Raw genomic sequence first — 19,721 nt, forward strand, 5'->3', positions numbered from 1 at the left:
CTGCTGAAGCTGAATAATTCACTGAAAAGGCCAGAATGGGACTGAGAGAAACGGAATATGCAATGAGACCATTCTCTGACCAGATTCAATTTTTATCAACGCATCTCAGAAGCCACTTTCTCAATTATACAGTATGGACCTCCCCAGCAATCATTTTCATTGCTTGCATTCTAACAGTCAGTAGAGCGGTACAGTCATTTGATTGATGCAACTAAAAAGCATTGATAAAATAAATATCTTAAAAGTGCTCCTGCTGATATGTAGTGATGCACAAGCAAACACAACAGTCTAGAATGCCGGTACTGATTATTGTTATTATGTACTTGTATCAGGGTATGTATAAAGGGATAGCTCACCCAAAAATAAAAAAAATTACCCCATGATTTACTCACCCTTAAGCCATTCTAGCTGTATATGACTTTCTTCTTTCAGATGAATACAATCAGAGTTATAATTAAAAAAAAAAAAACTGTCCTGGCTCTTCCCAGCTTTATAATGGCAGTGAATAGGGGTTGAGATTTTGAAGCCCAAAAAAGTGCATTTATCCATTATTAAAGTACTCCACACTGCCCCTGGGGGTTAATAAAGGCTTTTTGAAGTGAACCGGTGTTTTATTTTGCTCTCTCCTCTGCGCTTCCGTGTTTGTCACTTCTCACCGGAGCTTACGCTACTCCTACATCATCCGTTGGAAAGCCACTCTCTGGTGAAGGTGAGTACGACAGTTAGCGGAAGCTACAGATTAGAGTTTATAAAGTTTTACATATGAATATTTTTCTTACACAAACACATTGTTTCACTTCAGAAGGCTATTATTAAACACCTCAGAGACGTGTAGAATACTTTTATGATGGATTTATGCACTTTTTTGGACTTTAAAATCTCAACACCCATTCACTGCCATTACAAAGCTTGGAAGAGCCAGGACATTTTTTTTTATATAACTCAGATTGCATTCGTCTGAAAGAAACCCTTGAATGCCCCTAGAATGGCCTGAGGGTGAGTAAGTCATGGGGTAATTTTTATTTTTGGGTGAACTATTCCTTTAAAACCAGACATCCCAGGCAAATGAATGGGCTCAACAATAGAGTTTCAGGCCAGTTGACAGAATGGTCACTTGTCTTTCAGTTGCCATGTATTGGTTTTGAAATGAAAGAGCACCTCTTATGCAAACATTCTCATAGATGTTCATTCAATCTTTAAGACCAATTAGTCCCTTACTAAGTTTTTCAATAAGACTTCAAATACGTTAACCAGACCTTGAAATACTGTAAGTATTTATATACATATGTTAGATAGTAAGCTCAGAAGAAAGTTCTACAAGTATTAAAGTTTTTACTCTCCCTAAAACAGTGAGCAGTGAGTGAGCATTTTAAAAAAAAGCGACTAACAAATGGTTCTGTAAATGCAATCTCCACTTACACAGACTCTGCTAGAAGACCTGAACCCATGTTCTAACTCTCTTTTTCACTTCTCACTCACACTAGACCCAGATTCAAGAAAAAAAAAAAAAAAAAAAAAGTGAATTTAACAGCCCTTTCTACACTCTGTCAAAGGCATTTAGTCTAGACACGCATAGAACATCCATGACATCATTGCTCCGAGCTGAAGCATTTGGACCCAGCTGAATCTTCACACTTCTGTTTTCAACAAAAATTGCTGATTTCTTCACAAAAATGAAACTTGCTATGTCACTATCAAAAGGCACAATTTTAAAGGGGTCATTGGATGCCCATTTTCCACAAGTTGATATGATTCTTCAGGGTCTTAATGAAAAGTCTATAATATACTTTGATTAAAAATTCTCAATGGTTGTGTAAAACAACACCTTTTTTACCTTGCCAAAATAAGCTCTGCAAAAATCATCTCATTCTGGTCGAGGCTGCTTTAAATGCAAATGAGCTCTGCTCGCCCCGCCCCTCTCTTCTCTCTGTGGAGAGACTAGTCTGTTTACTTTAGCCGCATTTAGCCGTGTTTAGCCGCTAAACTTGCTAACTAGCACATTATTAGGAAAGGTGATCGCAAAAAAAAAAAACAAAAAAAACAAAAAAAACCTTATACTCACTTCTGCTGTAAGTGAAACTGGATCATGAATGATTCGCGCGAACACAGACGCATTTATGTAGATTGGGAGGTGCATTCCCTTCACAAACAAATGTAATCTACTGCATCTTCAGTAGGCTTAGATGTCGGGAGTAAATGATGACCACTACATTCATTATTACACCCAGCAACGCAACACCTCAGTCACTCAATCGGAGATATTCTTGTCTAACTTGCATCCCTGCTCCTGCATCGAAACAAAGAGGCTCATATCAATCAACTATCGTGGGAGCGGCCTCTGACGTTGTGCCGTCACACCGACAGGCATCTGAGAATGGCTCGATTTGAAAAAGGGATTATTTTTACAGCATCTGATGACCCCTTTAAACACATGCAAAAATCGAATAAAACAGAAAACGTAAATAAACGACTTCCAGCCTCAAAGCACACATGGATCCATAAAGGATTGCACACTTCTTATAAAGCAGATGATGCAATAGTGTTCACCATTTTACGAGTCCCAAATAGGCACATCTCACGGGTCCATCTTCAAATAAAACCATGCGCGTCGAGGGAGACACGTTTGGAGGGAAAAAGCTGAGGTGGAGTTGTACATTTTGTCCGTTCTGTTATGCAATCGTAATGCTGCCATTTTTATGGGCATTTGAAAAAATGTGCAAGGGACGAAGAGCCAAGAAATGCAGGATGCATAATCTCCTTTTTATGTTTTCTTCTTACTGACGCGGAACGCCGGGTCTTCGCGGGGTCTTAAACACCCCGATGCTCTGGCCAAGCGTTTACACAAATCAGCCTGTAGAGAGTATCCACTGCACCCCGGCCAGCTCATTACTGGGAACTTTTAGACAGGTAATGTCATACCGTCACACCAAATCTACACGTTATGACACACTAAGGTGTGACAGATTTGTGGACGCAGGCAAACATGAACTGCGCTTTCAGTATCATTACCATATGAGCAACTGACGCCCACCAGGCTAGCATGATCACATTCCACGTGCCTTCAAGACTATTTAACCTAAGTGAACATAATTTTTCTAAACTAACTGTTACTAGACTGTGAAGAGACAATGAGATCATGTTACAAGCCTTTCCTCTGTCTCTGCAAGAATTCCAGTCACAGTGCTTGCAACCACCGCAACCAATTTTGTTTTTAGTGCGTGCCTTGGTTTCCTGCAAGATAAAGTTTAGCTAGTCACATGCTCAGATATACCATAATGGTCTCCAGAAGGAGGTGAAGGTGAGAGAGGAAATGGTCAAAGAGCCCAGCTGTAGCCACCCCAGCACAATTATTCCTGTAAATAAGCAGCAGTAGGTGTCTGGAATGTGTCAGCACACAGGCTCAGGCTGGACAACCAGAGCACGACCTCACCTACCACACACACACAGTGAAGGCCTGTCCGTAGCATACTTATTCTCAGTAAGTTTCACATAACCTGCGACTGTGCGCAAACATGCTCACGGTTGGGATGGCTGTCTTGTTGGGGTCCTGCACAGATCTATTTTTTCATCATAGAATAACACTTACAGGAACTCACAGTCAGCTTTTTTCCCAGCAATAACTGGTAAAAGTACCAGCACGATGGGGCTAAATCAGGGCTTTGATGACTTCTTTTAAAGAAGCTTGCATGTAGCTACCTGTGAGCATTTTCAGATTGAGTTTAAATGCAAATGTGAAATATTAGCTATTTTTATATGTTTGAATTTAGTACATATTTTTCAAAGAATTTAAATGTTTTATTCAGCAAGGATGCATTAAATTGATCAAGAGTGCCAGTAAAGGCCAAGAAAAATTATATTTCATATAAATGCTGCCCTTTTGAACTTTGAATTTTGACAGTTTTCATTGTTACACCAGACACATATGTCAGTTCAAAATATTGGTTATCGGTCTACTTGATCTATAATGATCTATAATAATCGGCCCTGAAAAACACATATTGGTCAACCCCTAATATGTTGCAGTTTGTGTTATTTCACATTGAAATTAAACCGTTTTAAAGAATCAGTTTATACCTCACACTGTACATTCACACCATACATAGCAATGATATGAAATTCAACAACCCTTAAGAATAAATTCCCATATTGACTTGTTTTGGGGCATGTTTTGCTCTGTACATTAGCACTATCCAAGTTTGCTCACTCTCACATCCAAACGTTAAATATACATCTACTGGTCAGCACCAACAGTCTTGTGGGCAGCGCACCAACATACAGCAACTTTGTGCTTTGGGTGTCCCTACTTTAATTCCCGGCTTGCAGACCTTTCCCTAGCCCGTCTCCTCTATCCCACTTTCCTGTCAATACTTAACTGTCCTATCACACTAAAGGCGAAAATGCCAAAACTAAATCTTATATGGGTTGCTGATGTGGCATTTTTACTGTCCCACAAGATAAAAATGAATATAATTAATATTGTCGCTATTTAAAATACTGTTAATCGTTAAACATTTCTTTGTCCTGCATGGACCTGTTGTTAAAAAAGCTGCTCAGTTTTTTTTTTTTGTTCCATTTTTTCCATTTTTGAGCCAAATCTCAAAATTGTCCTGTGGTGTGTCTCAAGCATGGTTCAATAAATTACAACTTTTATAAATTAAAAAGAAAAGCATAAAAATGTTAATAAATACCTCCGGCATAATTGTTCAAGTTTCTGTTTTAGTAAATAGCAACCATTTTTTTCATCCATATACTTCTGAAAGCGCAGGAACTTGATACATTTGAAAACCATGTCCTCTGGTGTGACACAATATCCTGATTTTAAATTGGCCAATTCCAAAAAAAAATTTAATTAGTTGAAGGACCCCATTCATGGTTGCGTTACTGAAGCCCCCTGTGAAGCCCATGGCATGTACACAAGGTACAATTTTGTCTCAATTGTAACTTTTTTGGAACCACTATAAAAGTGTTATGTTTTTTTGTCCTTTGGTGTGACACAATGTCTACCAGTGTGGCGCCTATACTGTCACACCACAGGACAAAGATGTTACACCAGAGGACAAGGTCTTTTTAAAAAGCAATTTAAATAATTAAATAATGATTTGTTTAACTCCTTTTTATTCTTTTCATTTTCAGTCATTTTCAGTGTTCTTAAATGCAATAATTACATTAATTAAACTATTTTCTGATGTTTTTGCAGAAAACAGTTGTACAGTTATAGAGTTTTTTTGAGACAGAAAGAATTAAGGAAGAAAAATTAGTGGAAGAGAGAGAACATGGACATACAGACAGAAAATTAACAGGGATCCACCAGAAGGGAGAAGAACGATGAACAACGTACTTTAAAAAAAAATGAATTGACATCTTAATGAATATAGTTTGATTATCAATCATATTTAGCTGTCAGTTACATGCAGTTACTGATCAACTAAGAGACTGAATTTTTTGTCTTGATGCAATTTGAGTGTTGCAATAGGGGAGATATAAATATCACTCATCTTAAAATGGTATCATTTTTAACAGTTTTGAACTGATGACAGCAAAGTTTGTCTTGTTGTCAAAGTTTGTTCAACAAATCATGGGAAAAAATTATGTTAATTATAATTTCATATTTAATAAATAACACTATACAAAAATAAGCGTCTAACAATGCTAATATATATTATTAAGAGTTTTTTTCCCCCTTAATTTTTTAATATACACACACACACACACACACACACACACACACACACACAACACGTCTGGTTTATTATCCTTGTGGGGTGGGGACTCTAACTCCCCTAAACCTAACCCTTACAGAAAACTTTCTGCATTTTCACTTCCTTAAAAATACTCATTCTGTATGATTTATAAGCTTGTTTCCTCATGGGGACCTCAATTTAGGTCCCCACGGTGACAAGAGTCCCCATGAGTCTGTATGTATTTAGGTTTAAGTCCCCACCAAGATACAGTATAAAAACAAGACCACACACACACACACGTTTGTTTTTGTGAATTGTGGGGACTTTCCATAGACTTCTATAGATTTTACACTGACCAAACGATATTGTCTATCCCCTAACCCTAAACCTAACCCTTACAGAAAACATGTTTGCATTGTTACATTTTCAGATAAACATCATTTACTATTTTTTATAATTTTTTAACATTGTGGGGACCAAAGGCCGAAGGCCACAATGTAGCAAAAACAAGTACACACAAACACACACCCCACAGTACAGCAAAATCTCCACTGGTCACATATTTATACCGTTGTAGTCAGCCCTACAGTATTATACTTCAAATAAATTGACATCATATAAATCCAAAAGCCCATGCAGGGTTGCTGCAGGATTTTTAAGCTCAAATTTAAGACTTTTTAAGACCTTTTTTAAGACCTGCACAAATAAAATGAATACCATATGAGCAGGGTAAGGCAATGTCTATGGTTAAATATTAAACTGTAAAATGACTAAACTACTGTGAAAACTGATTTACAGTTCAGATTTTTCACAAAAACAAAAAGTTGTATAAAGTGATACACTTCACATTTCTTTAAAGTATCAATTTTTAAGAAGAGTCAAAACTTTACTTATATTAATTGAAACAATTATCATTAATAAATTATTATATTCATTTAAAAAAAAACATACAAATACATGTTAGTGTTTAGATTTTTGTGATGAATTATCTTCTTAATGATCCACCAGTTCACATTTACAGCTCTGCATGTTTACAGGGTAAAAACATGGGTCGCTTTTCGCTTTGGTCTGAACAAAAACAACCCCAATACTATGTTCCTGCAATACCAGAGGCTGCAGTTCTAGGACCACATTTATAGGACCCTATTTTCTGGGACAGTGCCATCTAGCAATTATATTCCAACAAAGAAATATCAAACAGACGCAAAGACTAGATCCATTGAAACTACTAATTTTTTTTATCTTGCCATCTTATTTTTAATGTAAAAGCTCACATAAACTTGAGTGTTCAAAGGGGTGTCAGAAATCTCCATTTAGCCCATTTAACTGTAAAAAACAGTTCATTGTGCTGCTGGATGTTGTAAATTAGTATTTGTATTCGAATTATTTTAAATTAATTGAAATACTAATAAACACACTAATTTGTAATGGCAATTGTTTTACCGTTTACTTCACTTTGTTAAGTGGGTCACACGCCAGACATGAAGCGCAGCAGCTAATGAACAGAAATCTAGAATATACTGAAATAAATTAGACTAAATATTTCAAGAGGGTTACCCAGGGGTAAGTTTAGGATTAGGAGCTGGTTAGGACAATAATTAAGTGTATATAATTAAACAACTGCATTTAGTATTTTCTTAAAAATAATATACAGATATTGAATAGCAACTGCTATAAATAGTATGAGCTGTTAATGCATACATACGACAAATAAATAAAATAAAATAAATAAATAATAATAAAAAAAAAAAAAATTACAGGGTCCTAGAAATGCGGTCCTGAAACTACAGCCTCCTGTATTGTAAGAATACTCTACTCAAAACAACAGACTTATTAAAAATGCACATTCAATCTCTGCCAGCAGATGGCGCATTCGGAACTGCAGACATGCGTTTCTCCGGTAACGGCAGTACACAAAGCAGCTCAGCACCGGACTTTGAATGCGCAGCGCTCATGTTTATGTAACGAAATCATAGCCTTTTGAAGTTTAATCATGACACTAAGCTGTATCGCAATTCTGGTCTTCCCGTGCCTAAAATTTAAGACCTCTTAATCATAATTAAGACTTTCTTGTACAATTTAAGACTTTTTATGACCTTAAATTTGATAAACTAAATTTAAGACTTTTTAAGTCAACCCTGCCATGTTCAATGTGAAAAGTAAGCTGAAAAATCATGAAACACTATCACCAATATATGCCTTGGAGAGCAGTAAGAAAGCTGGCGTCGACTGCCAAAAGCACAGTGCTATAACTCACCTGGCACTGTTACCAAGGCAACATCACAACAATAGCAGTTACCTCCAAAAATATCAAATCTCAGTTGTTAAATAAGGCAAGTGTGGGCCATTTCACGCACCTCTTAACCAACTTCAGCTGACATGAGAGCCTCCGTCATTGTCCTGCCAAAGAATCTATGTTTAGCTTCTCACAGCAATATTAGTTAAACCCTGCATTTTGCACCTTCAGCTCTACCGTTTTATGAATGTAATTATTACACCACGGACACTGTAGATAAAAACAAACACAGCTGACTGTGCGATTAGTCAATGCGCTCATTATGTGCATCTAGTTATTTCAGGTTATGGGTGGGTGTACTGTCCCAGAGGAAACTGGTGCTGGTGTGACTCAGTAACAGGACATATCAACAACCTACCCATTAGTCAGAGGACTTAGTCAGAGGACTAGTACACACCCAGTCTGCATCTACACACTCTTAGAGACACACTACAGACTTCTTAGCACTGGTACACACGTCACTGCTTGATCTCCAGAACATTCGTTGCTCATGATTTTACTATCAGTCAGAGCCGAAACACAGTTAGTGCACTTGCTCTGAGCTACTGAGATGAAGCTCTGATTCCCCACATCACTTCCTGTCCTCTCTAATGTACTATAAAAACAGTAATACAGAAAGATTTCACTGATAAATCCAAATTGACTAGGGCCCTTTTTAAGAAGATGTGCATATAATGATCCTAAATGTGAACTTACAACTTATGACATGTTCCTAGGAACGATTCCTAAAACATCCATACAAATGATTTTCGTAAATGTATCCCACTTCATAGTTCTTAAATTCAAGCAAAATCTATTTGTGACGTAATTATGAAGAAAAAAAAAAAACTCAGAGGAAACAAGGCAGAATTAAGACCTATAAACTTGCTTTTTATATAAACCTTTTTCTCATAATTCTGAGTCTGACAAACAAATGTCTGATCAATAAATCAGACAAGAGAGTAGATTAACTTCGGTGGATTTAAACTTGTGTGTATTGACGTCTTTCAGCGGGTGAAAAAATACATTCTGATGTTAAAATACGTGCTTCAAGTAAAGAAGAAAAGAAGATTGGTTCACATCTATTGATCTAATAAGGCAATACAGTGAACCGTCACAACACATTAAAGACCCACAAAACAGTATTTATTGTTTGAATTACTTAAAAAAAAAAAAAAAAAAAAAAAAAAAAAAAAAAAAAGACAACATTTTAAAGCTGAGACCTTGTTTCATACCAGAAGTAACCTGCTCTGTCTTGTCTGTCAGCATGTTGTCAGTTTCCTCTTTGCTTCACGATGTATTTTTCACTGTGTGAGAACATGATGTGTAGTGTGATGTGCATTGTTTTGACGGACATAGCAACAATAACTAAAAAGGACGGCTTCTTGCGGAGGGTCAATTGACTTTTTTCTTTGAATTCTGAGTTTCTATCTCAGAGTTTTGTTTTTTGTTTTTGTTTCTGTCATCGAATAAAAAGAAAATCACATCTCTTATTGTATCTCGCAATTTTTTCTCTTTTTTTCTCTGAACACTGAGTTTACATCTCAGAGTTTACCATGAAATAAAAAAACCCAAAATATAGATTTTAATCACACAATTTAGACTTTTATTCCTTGTAACTGCAAGTTAATATTTCACAAATCTGACTTTTCTTTTTTTTTTTTTTTTTTTTCAGAATAAAAAAAAAAAAAAAAAAAAAAAAAAAGGTGTGAATTGTGAGATTAAAAAGTCCCAATTATTATATTATTCATTACCAATTATGTATTATTCATATATTGTGTCTATTCGTCTTTTCATTTGAAAACAATTTGATAAATAATGTTTGTGTGCACAGTGTTTTTACGCCCTTTTTTTTGCCTTAACAAAGCCCCATTTTTTCCTCTCTTCTGATGTAGGACGAAATACATTTTGGGATCAAATCCTAATCAAATTGTATGTGCGTATTATAACAGAGACCTTAATATCTCTGTCCCTCTGGCCAGTGTCATCAGTCCTAATTTCCTCATCATTTCATCGGTTTCCATAACAACGGCACAGACAGACCAAGCACAAACAAACTGTAAAGGGCTGCTGGGTAACATAGTCCAATTGTTTCTGCTTACATGTTATGCTTTTGCCAGGAGTGCTAGTGAGGTCCGGTTGGGACAAGCTGTTGTTGTTGTTGCCATTCTCCACGTCTCCTGTCTTTTCCATGGGTGGGGTGTTTGAATTCTGTGCTGTCTGCTCACCGGTTTCATTCCCTTCGAAGGCCAAAAAACACAAACACAGAGGAGAGAGAGAAAAAAACAAAGTTACACAGGGCTTCGCTGTCACATCCACTTCTACAGTGTCTTGATGCAACAACAGTACAAATGTGTTTATATTCGCACCAGCTATTTTGCTAGATCATCACTTTGCATGCACGCTCTGCTCACGTATCTGTGAAAGCGCATTCATGCGGTCAGCAGCATGTGTTTGTGAGTGCGTGTTTTATAAGTTAGCGCTGGAGCCAAGTGGTCTTATTATGTGGCCTGGTAATTATACAGGGCTGTCTGAGGAGGCTAGAGCAGCATGACATCAAAGAGGGTCAGGACTGGGTCTTAGTGAGGAGAAGCGCTGTGTTTAGCTGAACTGAGTGCAACTGAGCTTTGCTCCGTCCTGGCCTCTGGCCCATACCTACCCAAATGGAAGCCAGCTGGGCTTTACTGGCTGTCTGATAAACACACACTGCATCTCCTGTGGAACATCAGTCCACTGCTCTCTGTTTATTTCCTTTAGTGACTCTCTGCCTCGTTTTGCTTTGGTTTTGGCAGACTCCAGTTTCTACCTTTTTTGTGCGATTGTGTGAGTGTTAGGGGTTTCTATCTCGGAATTTAAACAACAAGAGGATTGCTTTTTAAAGAAATTACCTTAGCAGGGTCAAGATTGATAGCAAATTGATTAGCCATCCAACAAATAACTATTAGGAGCTTTGCATGGCAAAACCCTTTTAGAAAAGTGTTTTATCTGTAAAGCTTTGCATATCCAGTATTAAAATGGATGTCTTTTTACCATTGCATAGCATTTTGTATTGTTTTTTTTAGCGTAAACTAGTTAAACATTTACTATTAAAAAAACTATTTAAAAAAACTAAATCCCTAGTCCTTGGTGAAAAAGAAAGCCAGAAAGAAAAAGATAAATAAAAAGGAGAAGGCATTTGAGTGACAGGGATCTTGACCTAACGGTGTCAGTCAGATCTAGCTGCTGACAGAACTGTAACCATACACTCTTATTTATTTTCTCTACTAAACTCTTTCACTTCTGAGCAGGCAAACCAAGACGACTCACGAGGGGCTTCCATCCCCCATTTTCTCAACCAAAACTCCAACAACAGACAAATTGTCAGGGCCTGAGCTCATAGCTCACAGAAACGTCAACTTTCTTTTCTCTTTAACCTCAACGACAAATAAAAGTACAGTTTGTTTGCAGCACTTCATGGCAGCAGCACAAATATTCCCTGACACTTTGCCTATTGAGGTCTCAAAGCATCCTGTGGTCCTGTGCAGACCCCTGGGCCTTATATCCTGTATGTGCCTGTGTAGTAATGAAGGAGCTGGAATTGCTAAGTCCACATCTGGAAGCAGCTGCTGACAGAGCAGAAAACGTCACAATAACACCAGCAACAGTCACAAATTTTTATCACGACAGAGAACCTGTGAGCTTAAAGAGCAAACAGGATTTTATTTTAAATTAAGCTATTTAAATTAAATTAAGAAAATTAAACAAACAAATAGACACAAACGAATTCAACAAATATCTGTGGGGAAAAAATTATATATAATATAATTATGTTTAAGTATATATATTAAGTATAATATACAGAACAATAAGTCAGTCTTAGTCTTCAGTAGTTATACAAAATTATACAAAATTACATAATTATACAAAATATTCGACAATTGAATTCTGTGATTGACTAATCAGAATCAAAGTATTCCAGAAAGCCGTTTTATAATACATATTCAATCATTAGAGGAAAGCAATACAGAGACAAAGAAAGGCGAAAAGTGAGAGAGTGAAACCTGCAGGGTTCAGAGAGTTTATAAGCTGATGTGGGTGAGTGTGAGAGCAGCGCTGGGGCTGTGGACAGACAGGGATCACGTTTATGAACCATTTTAGCTTTAAAACACAGACCACTGAAGCCTGCCTCAGTAGCGTTGCTGAACAGAAGTCTGCTTTTATACCACTGTGGCACTGAAGCGTGCGTCAGCTCCTCTTGTTCTCCCATTGCTGTGGATCACTGAGCATTAGCAACTGGAACCCAGCAGTTATCAAAGGCAGAGCTTTAATTCCTCATCATAATCAAGGCGTACAGCAGGCAGGGGAGATTTACGGTGCAGGCATCATAGTTTCAGCTCAGCCTTCCATATTATGTGGTGAGGAATTTCAAGAACCTGCACTTAATGATCTCAGCAATTATGCCACGTTCGCAAAAGCCTTTCGAAATCAGATCTCTGGGTTAACGATCTAGTGCTTTAAACACGCTGGTTGTTTTACAGCTGGCCAAGTACATTAAAAAATAAATACAAAATCTGCAAAATGTGATAGACTATAGGGCATTACTAGTGCACGCAACGTGTGTGGACCCTAGAGGCAGAAAGTTTGTGGAAACTTTACTTGACTTGTAAACAGAGCTTATGCATTTCCCAGTAAACAACATAAGAACATAGAAATAAAAATATAGTATGTGGGTAATGGTCATAAAGACTTTATGGCATTAAAGGCATTGAGCTACATGTAATGTTCGGTGTTGTGGAGGGGGGGGGGAAGCCCACCTAAATTTTATAGTACTTTTCCCACGACAACAGGAATGAGGTGTCTTGTGGTAAAGACTACTTGGAAAAATGTACATCAGCATCCGATTGGTACAATCCCAGGGAAGGCTTACAGCGATATTCTGTAGTACACTGGTACACATGATTCTTTCTTAAAGGGGTAGTTGACCTCAAAAATAAAAATTACATCATGTCATTTCAAACCTGTGACAAAACAAATGCAGATGTTTGAGGCTACGTTTACACTAGTGCGTTTTCGTTTTAAAACGAAATTTACACCACCCTGGTGTTTTTCGACCCTCAAAAATGGAGACGTCTCAGACCCCTTTTTAGTTTGAAAACTCTGGGGTTGCTTTTTAGTGTAAACGGATCAAAACCAACACTTTTGAAAACGATGGCGTGGCTGCCCACATTCGCTCTGCATATCCTTGACGACTGTGTAAACAATAACATCATGCTCATTTGTTGCATCTCATTTTGGAGGCTCATTTAAGAAAAGTAACCGTTTAATTAAAAAAAATAAATTACAGTATTTTTACTGTACCTTGATGACATTTGCAGCCTGAATAGTGATGTGACGTGCGTTTTCAGTTGTGTAGTGTAGGCGTAGTTTGTTTCTGAAACGCAGTGAAAACGCCAGTGTAGGCAAGGATAGTTTTCATTTTAAAAGACGCGTCATGGTGCTGTCGGAAAGCTCTCGGATTTCATCAGAAATATCTTAATTTGTGTTTCAAAGACGAACGAAGGTCTTACGGGTTTGGAATGACATGAGGGTGAGAAATGACAGAATTTTCATTTTTGGGTAAACTGTCCCTTTAAAGTTGGAGTGTGTCATTTGCACCACTATCATCACTCAACACCTCAAACTGGTTGACAAATGAGTCTGGATGCTCAAAAACCACAGAATTTACAATTTTCACATCAACCTATTAATAGTTTCCTCTGCATATTAAACTAGGACAGAAGTATAAGATCCAAAAAAAGGACAAGCCTCACCTTTAAAGAGTGAGCAGAATGACAAATGTTCTAGGGGTGTGTATAACATCCAGCGGTTATTAGGCCAAAACACTCATACACGGCTGATTCTGAGTCACTTTCCCTGCCTCGAAGCTCTCCATCTCCCTCTGTGTCTCTTTTTCACAATCTCTTTCTCTCCTTTCTGTGGTTTTGCCTTATTTACTCCCGAGGTCTGGGGGCACACACTGAGACTTTCTATAATCTTCGAGCAGTCAGGTATGAGGCCTGGTATTAGAGACTGCGCAGCCATGTGGCTTTACAGGGACACTTTGAAATACTCTCAACCCTCAAGCCCCAGCCTTTCTTTATTTTGTGGCAGAGTTGCTCTGTCCTCAGCAACCCCTACTAATACTCTTTCAGAAGAAACAGACAAAAGAGAAAGAGAGAGAGACTGACAAGAGACTTAGAGATATTTCACACCCCCATGCGTCTCAGCGGAATAGCTGAACTGAAGACTAGGCGAGAGACATGCCTGAATTAGAACTTTCTCCAACTCTGGTATCCAGAACTTCTCCTTTGACTCGACAAGACCTCCCCTAACAGCGATGACTGTAAATTCAGCTTTTAATGGAATACAAGAGATTACACCATGTGAAAAGTACTTTCTCTTGTGCAGCAGTGAAAAATATTATCCCTTTCAATCTAGAGATAATTTGCCGAGTTGAAGTGTAAAACTTGCATCTTCACTATTCAGCGTGTGCCTGGAGAAAAATGTATTGCAGTAACGTGACAAAGAAAACTGTTAATATCATGCAATCTCAAAGGCGGACCTAGAGGAGCAGTGCAGCGGCCACTTGTGTTGGGAGTTAATTACTTGTCATTACCCTGACTAATTAAAACCATCACTCTTTAAAATCCACCGAGGGTGATATCATGCTAGCACAGTGCGAGGATGAGAAAAACAAGGGGGAGAGGTAAAAGAAAAAGTACAGATGAAATGAAAAGCATAAAAATGAGGCAGATTTTATGCAGCTGTAGGCTAACATTTTCATCGGCTTCAGGTTTGGCAGACAGGGTCCGCTGTAGCTCTGCAGGCATCTGGAACAATGTGCTGGCCACGGGGCACAGAGAACAGAGGGATACACTGGGAATTGGAAGGCTAGAGAATCAAACTACGCTGCAGGCTACGTTCCTCAAATTCACTACTTTGAGATCACTTTAAGAAAATAAGGTGCAAAACATCTAAGTTTAGGTTAAAATACAAACATAGAAGGTGAAAACAGGTCATCAAGAGCAGATTCCAAATGTGTTGTATCATGTCTGCATAATGATTGAGATTTGTTCCTCTAAAATCATTATGCAACTTGTGAAATGTAACATGTTGGGAGCTGCACCCATGTGGTTGATTTTTGCCAGGCCCTCGAGTCAATAAATCTCATTTATATAGTATGCTGTGAAACAAAAACTCACTGACTGTTGCATATTTATTCACATTCATCTGTATCTTACTCAACACGCTGCAATTGCATTGAGTGCTACAGGAAACAGGTGGTGCCACTTAGTGGAGCATCTCAGATGGATTAAAGCAGAGCGCCTCATTTAAAGCCCACATTCATCCTCCCCTGTTACACATTTGTGAGCCCATCATGACTTTGACACAGTTTTTTTTAGCGATGACCCCTCAGGGATGTAATTAGGGGAGCGAAAAGAAAATAATTAAGCAAACGTCTGTGGCTGATCCTCTGAAGAGACATGCTGATAACTATGGTAACATCTTTACTAAGCTTGGCTCTGAAACAATAGAGTCTAATCTGGGCTTGTAAACTGGCCAAGAGTAAAAACACACGCTTAAGGGAGAAAAGCTTCAAAGAACTGTTTTGGAATTTAGCCAAATTCACAGATTATTTAGCCAGTACAATAGAGGATGGGGGAAAAAACACTGTAAGCTCATTAAAAAAGAAAATGTCTGGTATTTAACAGGCTTTAGGGAGGATTTAACAGCACTGTATCTTGTGCTTGAAAGTTTCTGAGGAGATAGAACAGTAAGAGAAAAGTGGGGGGGTCTGTGTCTCTGTTTCAAGGCTTGGCATCTCCATGCGTGACATGCCACGTCTCCTGGTTCTCTTTAACATAAAAACATTCGCTTTTGCACAGTCACGCACCTCTGCTGGCTCTGAAGCAGCAACAGGAAGTTTCAAACACACTGGTGAGTGGCCAACAGCTGCCTCATAGGTCAGCATTGATCTGCGCTCACTCTCTCTCTCTCCCTTTTGAACCCTCTCAGTCAAAATCCAAATGTACTCGAGAAATGCTTGCTAATTTGCCATTTTTACAGTAAGATTTATGGCTGGAGTAAAAGCTGCAGAAATCCCCCCACACCCCCACACCCTCCCCGTCATGAGATTCTCAACAGCAACTTAAAACCATCAGGCCAGGCATCAAAGACAGACCCCACAACGATTCAACATGATGAAACCTTCTCAATCTTTCCCACACAAAGGAGACCGGCGAGTGATATCTGCCCCAGACATGTCAGGAGGAGCCAAAATATACATCTTAAAAGGCCAGCTGAGCATTTGCAAATAATTATGTAGCGTGAATGTCAAGCCATTTGAACGAGTGCTCCGAATACACATCAATGGACCATCCGTTACTGCTGTCACTTGGCAATATAACTTACACTAGAGAGTTTTGCTGGACTGCATTTGAATTATCACATCAGAATGGTAATTCATAACTTGCTTTCTTTATAAGGATGCACCAAAAATCCCCACAGGCTGTCATGGGGTAATGAACTTCCAATCATAATAAGAAAACAAGATATTTTTTTAGAGAAGATAGTTTTTACTAGACAACCACAGACAGGACATTTTAAGCATTCAAAACACAACAACATAAAGAAAGTTTTATAAAACGTCAGTGGGCTTTATTTAAAGCTGTAGTCTTTAAGTTTTGCCTTTGTCGCCATCTCTGTTTGAAACCAGCAATTGCAGTTATTTACTTCTTTACATGGGTTGTGCATCGGCACGGCTCCTCAGTGCAGATGAATCAAATGTTTTGAGGAGTATGTGTGGCTGTTAGTCATCGCACCAGTGTGGATTACAGATTCTATGTCTTGGAAGTATGACCCAAATAAGAATTTTTACTGGATTTTGTCATCCGAACAAGTACCATGTCAGCCACTTTTTTTTCCCCAACCGAGTAAAAAAAAAAAAAAACATTAGATTAAATCCAATGACTGCTTAGCTCATATCACATCAAACTGTGCAAATTATTATTGTTATACTTTGTTCTCAAATTGATGTTAACAACATCAGCATTGCGTGACTACTTGTATATTAGGGCTGGAAAAATAAATTCATCACAAATCGAGAAATTATGCTGCATTAACTCTGAGATTTTCCAAATGCATTGCGATTCTCTCTTGAATCAATTCTAAGCATAGTTTTTACCAGCAGATGGCACTGTATGCTTTAGAAACAGCTGTACTCTGCTTGCTTCCAATTCCTTACACAAACTTGAACCTAAAAAAAACATAACTCAAAGTTCAAAAAGTTTAAAGTGAAATTACAAGGGTGTTCACAGTGAACTGTTTACATTAATCTCTTGTTATAGAAGCATTCTGGGCCGAAGTGCAGTTACATGGCTCAGCCGAACACACAAGCGTTGTTCAGCACTCTTTTTTGTGAGGATTTGAGTATGTGGTTAGAAACCGATTAGAGTGCTATCTGCTATTAATAACCAAGCTCAGAATCCGGAGAATCCGGATTCCAGAGAGAACTGTGGTGCATTTGGAAAATCTCAGAATTGATACACAAACCACAATTCATTGATTTATCATCACAGCCCTAGTGTATAGTGTATAAGGCCTAGCGATACCTGTAGATTTCCATTTCTGTACAATCTAATTTCTAATTGTCATACCATTCCAAATTTTATAAAGAAAGTGCTCTTTTAAAGCAGTATTTCACTTCCAGAACAAAAATTTACAGATAATGTACTTACCCCCTTGTCATCCAAGATGTTCATGTCTTTCTTTCTTCAGTCGTAAAGAAATTATGTTTTTTCTTTGAGGAAAACATTTTAGGATTTCTCTCCATATAATGAACTTCTATGGTGCCCCCGAGTTTGAACTTCCAAAATACAGTTTCAGTGCATCTTCAAAGGGCTCTAAACGATCCCAGCAGAGGAAGAAGGGTCTTATCTAGTGAAACAATCGGTTATTTCCTTAAAAAAAAAAAAAAAAAAAAAAAAAAAAAAAAAAAAAAATTGTATATATATATATATATACCCTAACTGTCATGAACCAAAATACACAGAGTTCACACAGAGCTAGACAAGACGAGCATTTGAGGTTAACAAGTATATAAATTGTAATTTTGTTTTAGAAAAAAAAAAACAAAAAACCAATCGTTTCACTAAATAAGATCCTTCTTCATCGGCTGGGAAGAGCCTTGGGTTAGAGCCCTTTGAAGCTGCATTTAAACTGCATTTTGGAAATTCAAACTCGGGGCACCATAGAAGTCCATTATATTAAGAGAAATTCTGAAATATTTTCCTCAAAAAAAAATATATCTTTTTTTTTTTAAGAAAGAAAGACATGAACATCTTGGATGACAAGGGGGTGAGTACGTTAAATTTTTGTTCTGGAAGTGAACTACTACTCTTACCCAAAAAGCAAATTAATGTTGCTCAGAACTGCTTTGAAATACAAATCTTGTGAAATTCCCACTTATATGTAATCAGATGCACATTTAAAACTGGAATGCAATCTAATTTCAGTCACTTACATGTGTTTCATTAACACATAATCCTTTCTGGATTATAATATGCCATCAAAATGCTGAATTTAATTATTCCAGCTGCTGTTAGAAAAGGCTATAAATGATCCACCACCTGCAGCATCCTCACATGCGATATAGCCTACTACCGGGACTCCATGTTTACAGACGTGATGTAATGACGCAAAGACGAATGGCGACATGCTCATATTTCCCATGAAAACCTATCAGTACCACTCAAATTAGAAAACATTATTACAAGTTGACCGTTGTGAATTGGGTTAAGGTAAGTAGATTGTTTTGAACACTGGCTGGTTACAGTATTTGCTCAAAAATTGATTTCAGATAATGTTTAACCAAAAAAAAAAAAAAAAAAAAAAAAAAGTTACAGACTGCCGCTTTAAATAGTTCTTATATTTTGTGTGCATTCTCAAAAAGGTATTTTCATGAAGGTTTACTCTTGGTTCACACACACATAGCTTGTTGCACACTCGTTTAAGTGACAAGTATATGAGATCATGCCAAAAGAGAATTTTCTTAAGAAATGAAAAAAAAAACCTTCGGAAATTGTAAAAAAAAAGAAAAACTGCCCTTCAATCTATACAGAATGTATATTCATTTAGAAATAACTGATTTGTTCAAATAAACTGCACCATTTTTTGAAAATGCATTATTAAAATTAAAAAATATAACTGCTTTCCGCACTGTTGACCACAGTTTTGTAAAAGATAATGCAAAAAGATCCTATAAACACAAGTTGCACGGATATCACAGGAATTTGTTGTCCTCTTGTAGTCTCCCACATCTACAATATATCTATGAAGCTCTGTTATATTTGCTCATCATGCAAAAAACTGTTACAGGATCAGTCGACACATTCATAAATCTTAAAAACAAACAGAGCTCTGTCATCACTGTCAAATCATAACTCAATTCAAGCAGAATCAGAGACACTGGCAGTTTGTCAAGTTTCAAATTACACAAAAAGGCATTTAGCCTTAATTCTTGCTGAACCTAATGAAAAAAGTAAAACTTTCAAAAACATCTAGAGAAAAGTTTTAGTCATGCACTCTGGAGAGCAGGGAGTTTGTGTGGATGTTTCATCTCCCACAGTGAGTCAGGCCTGTACACTGAACTATGGCACCAAAGCTAAAGAAGGCAAGTCAATGAAGGCAGTGTTCAGACTCGGACACGAGCCATATCCGTAATCAGGCGGCCTCATTCAAGCTAATGT

At 37.6% G+C, this 19,721-nt stretch overlaps 1 protein-coding gene across 1 annotated transcript in view; it reads right to left on the reverse strand.

Moving 5' to 3' along the window:
• mdfi (MyoD family inhibitor) overlaps nt 1-19,721 on the reverse strand; it is a 36,173-nt gene that overhangs the window by 13,046 nt on the left and 3,406 nt on the right. The window contains exon 3 of the mRNA XM_051123432.1: nt 10,059-10,196. Within this exon, the coding sequence (XP_050979389.1) occupies nt 10,059-10,196 (138 nt within the window). The remainder of the gene's footprint in view (nt 1-10,058; nt 10,197-19,721) is intronic.

The sequence above is a fragment of the Labeo rohita genome, chromosome 11, assembly GCF_022985175.1.
Source record: "Labeo rohita strain BAU-BD-2019 chromosome 11, IGBB_LRoh.1.0, whole genome shotgun sequence".
Taxonomy (NCBI): domain Eukaryota; kingdom Metazoa; phylum Chordata; class Actinopteri; order Cypriniformes; family Cyprinidae; genus Labeo; species Labeo rohita.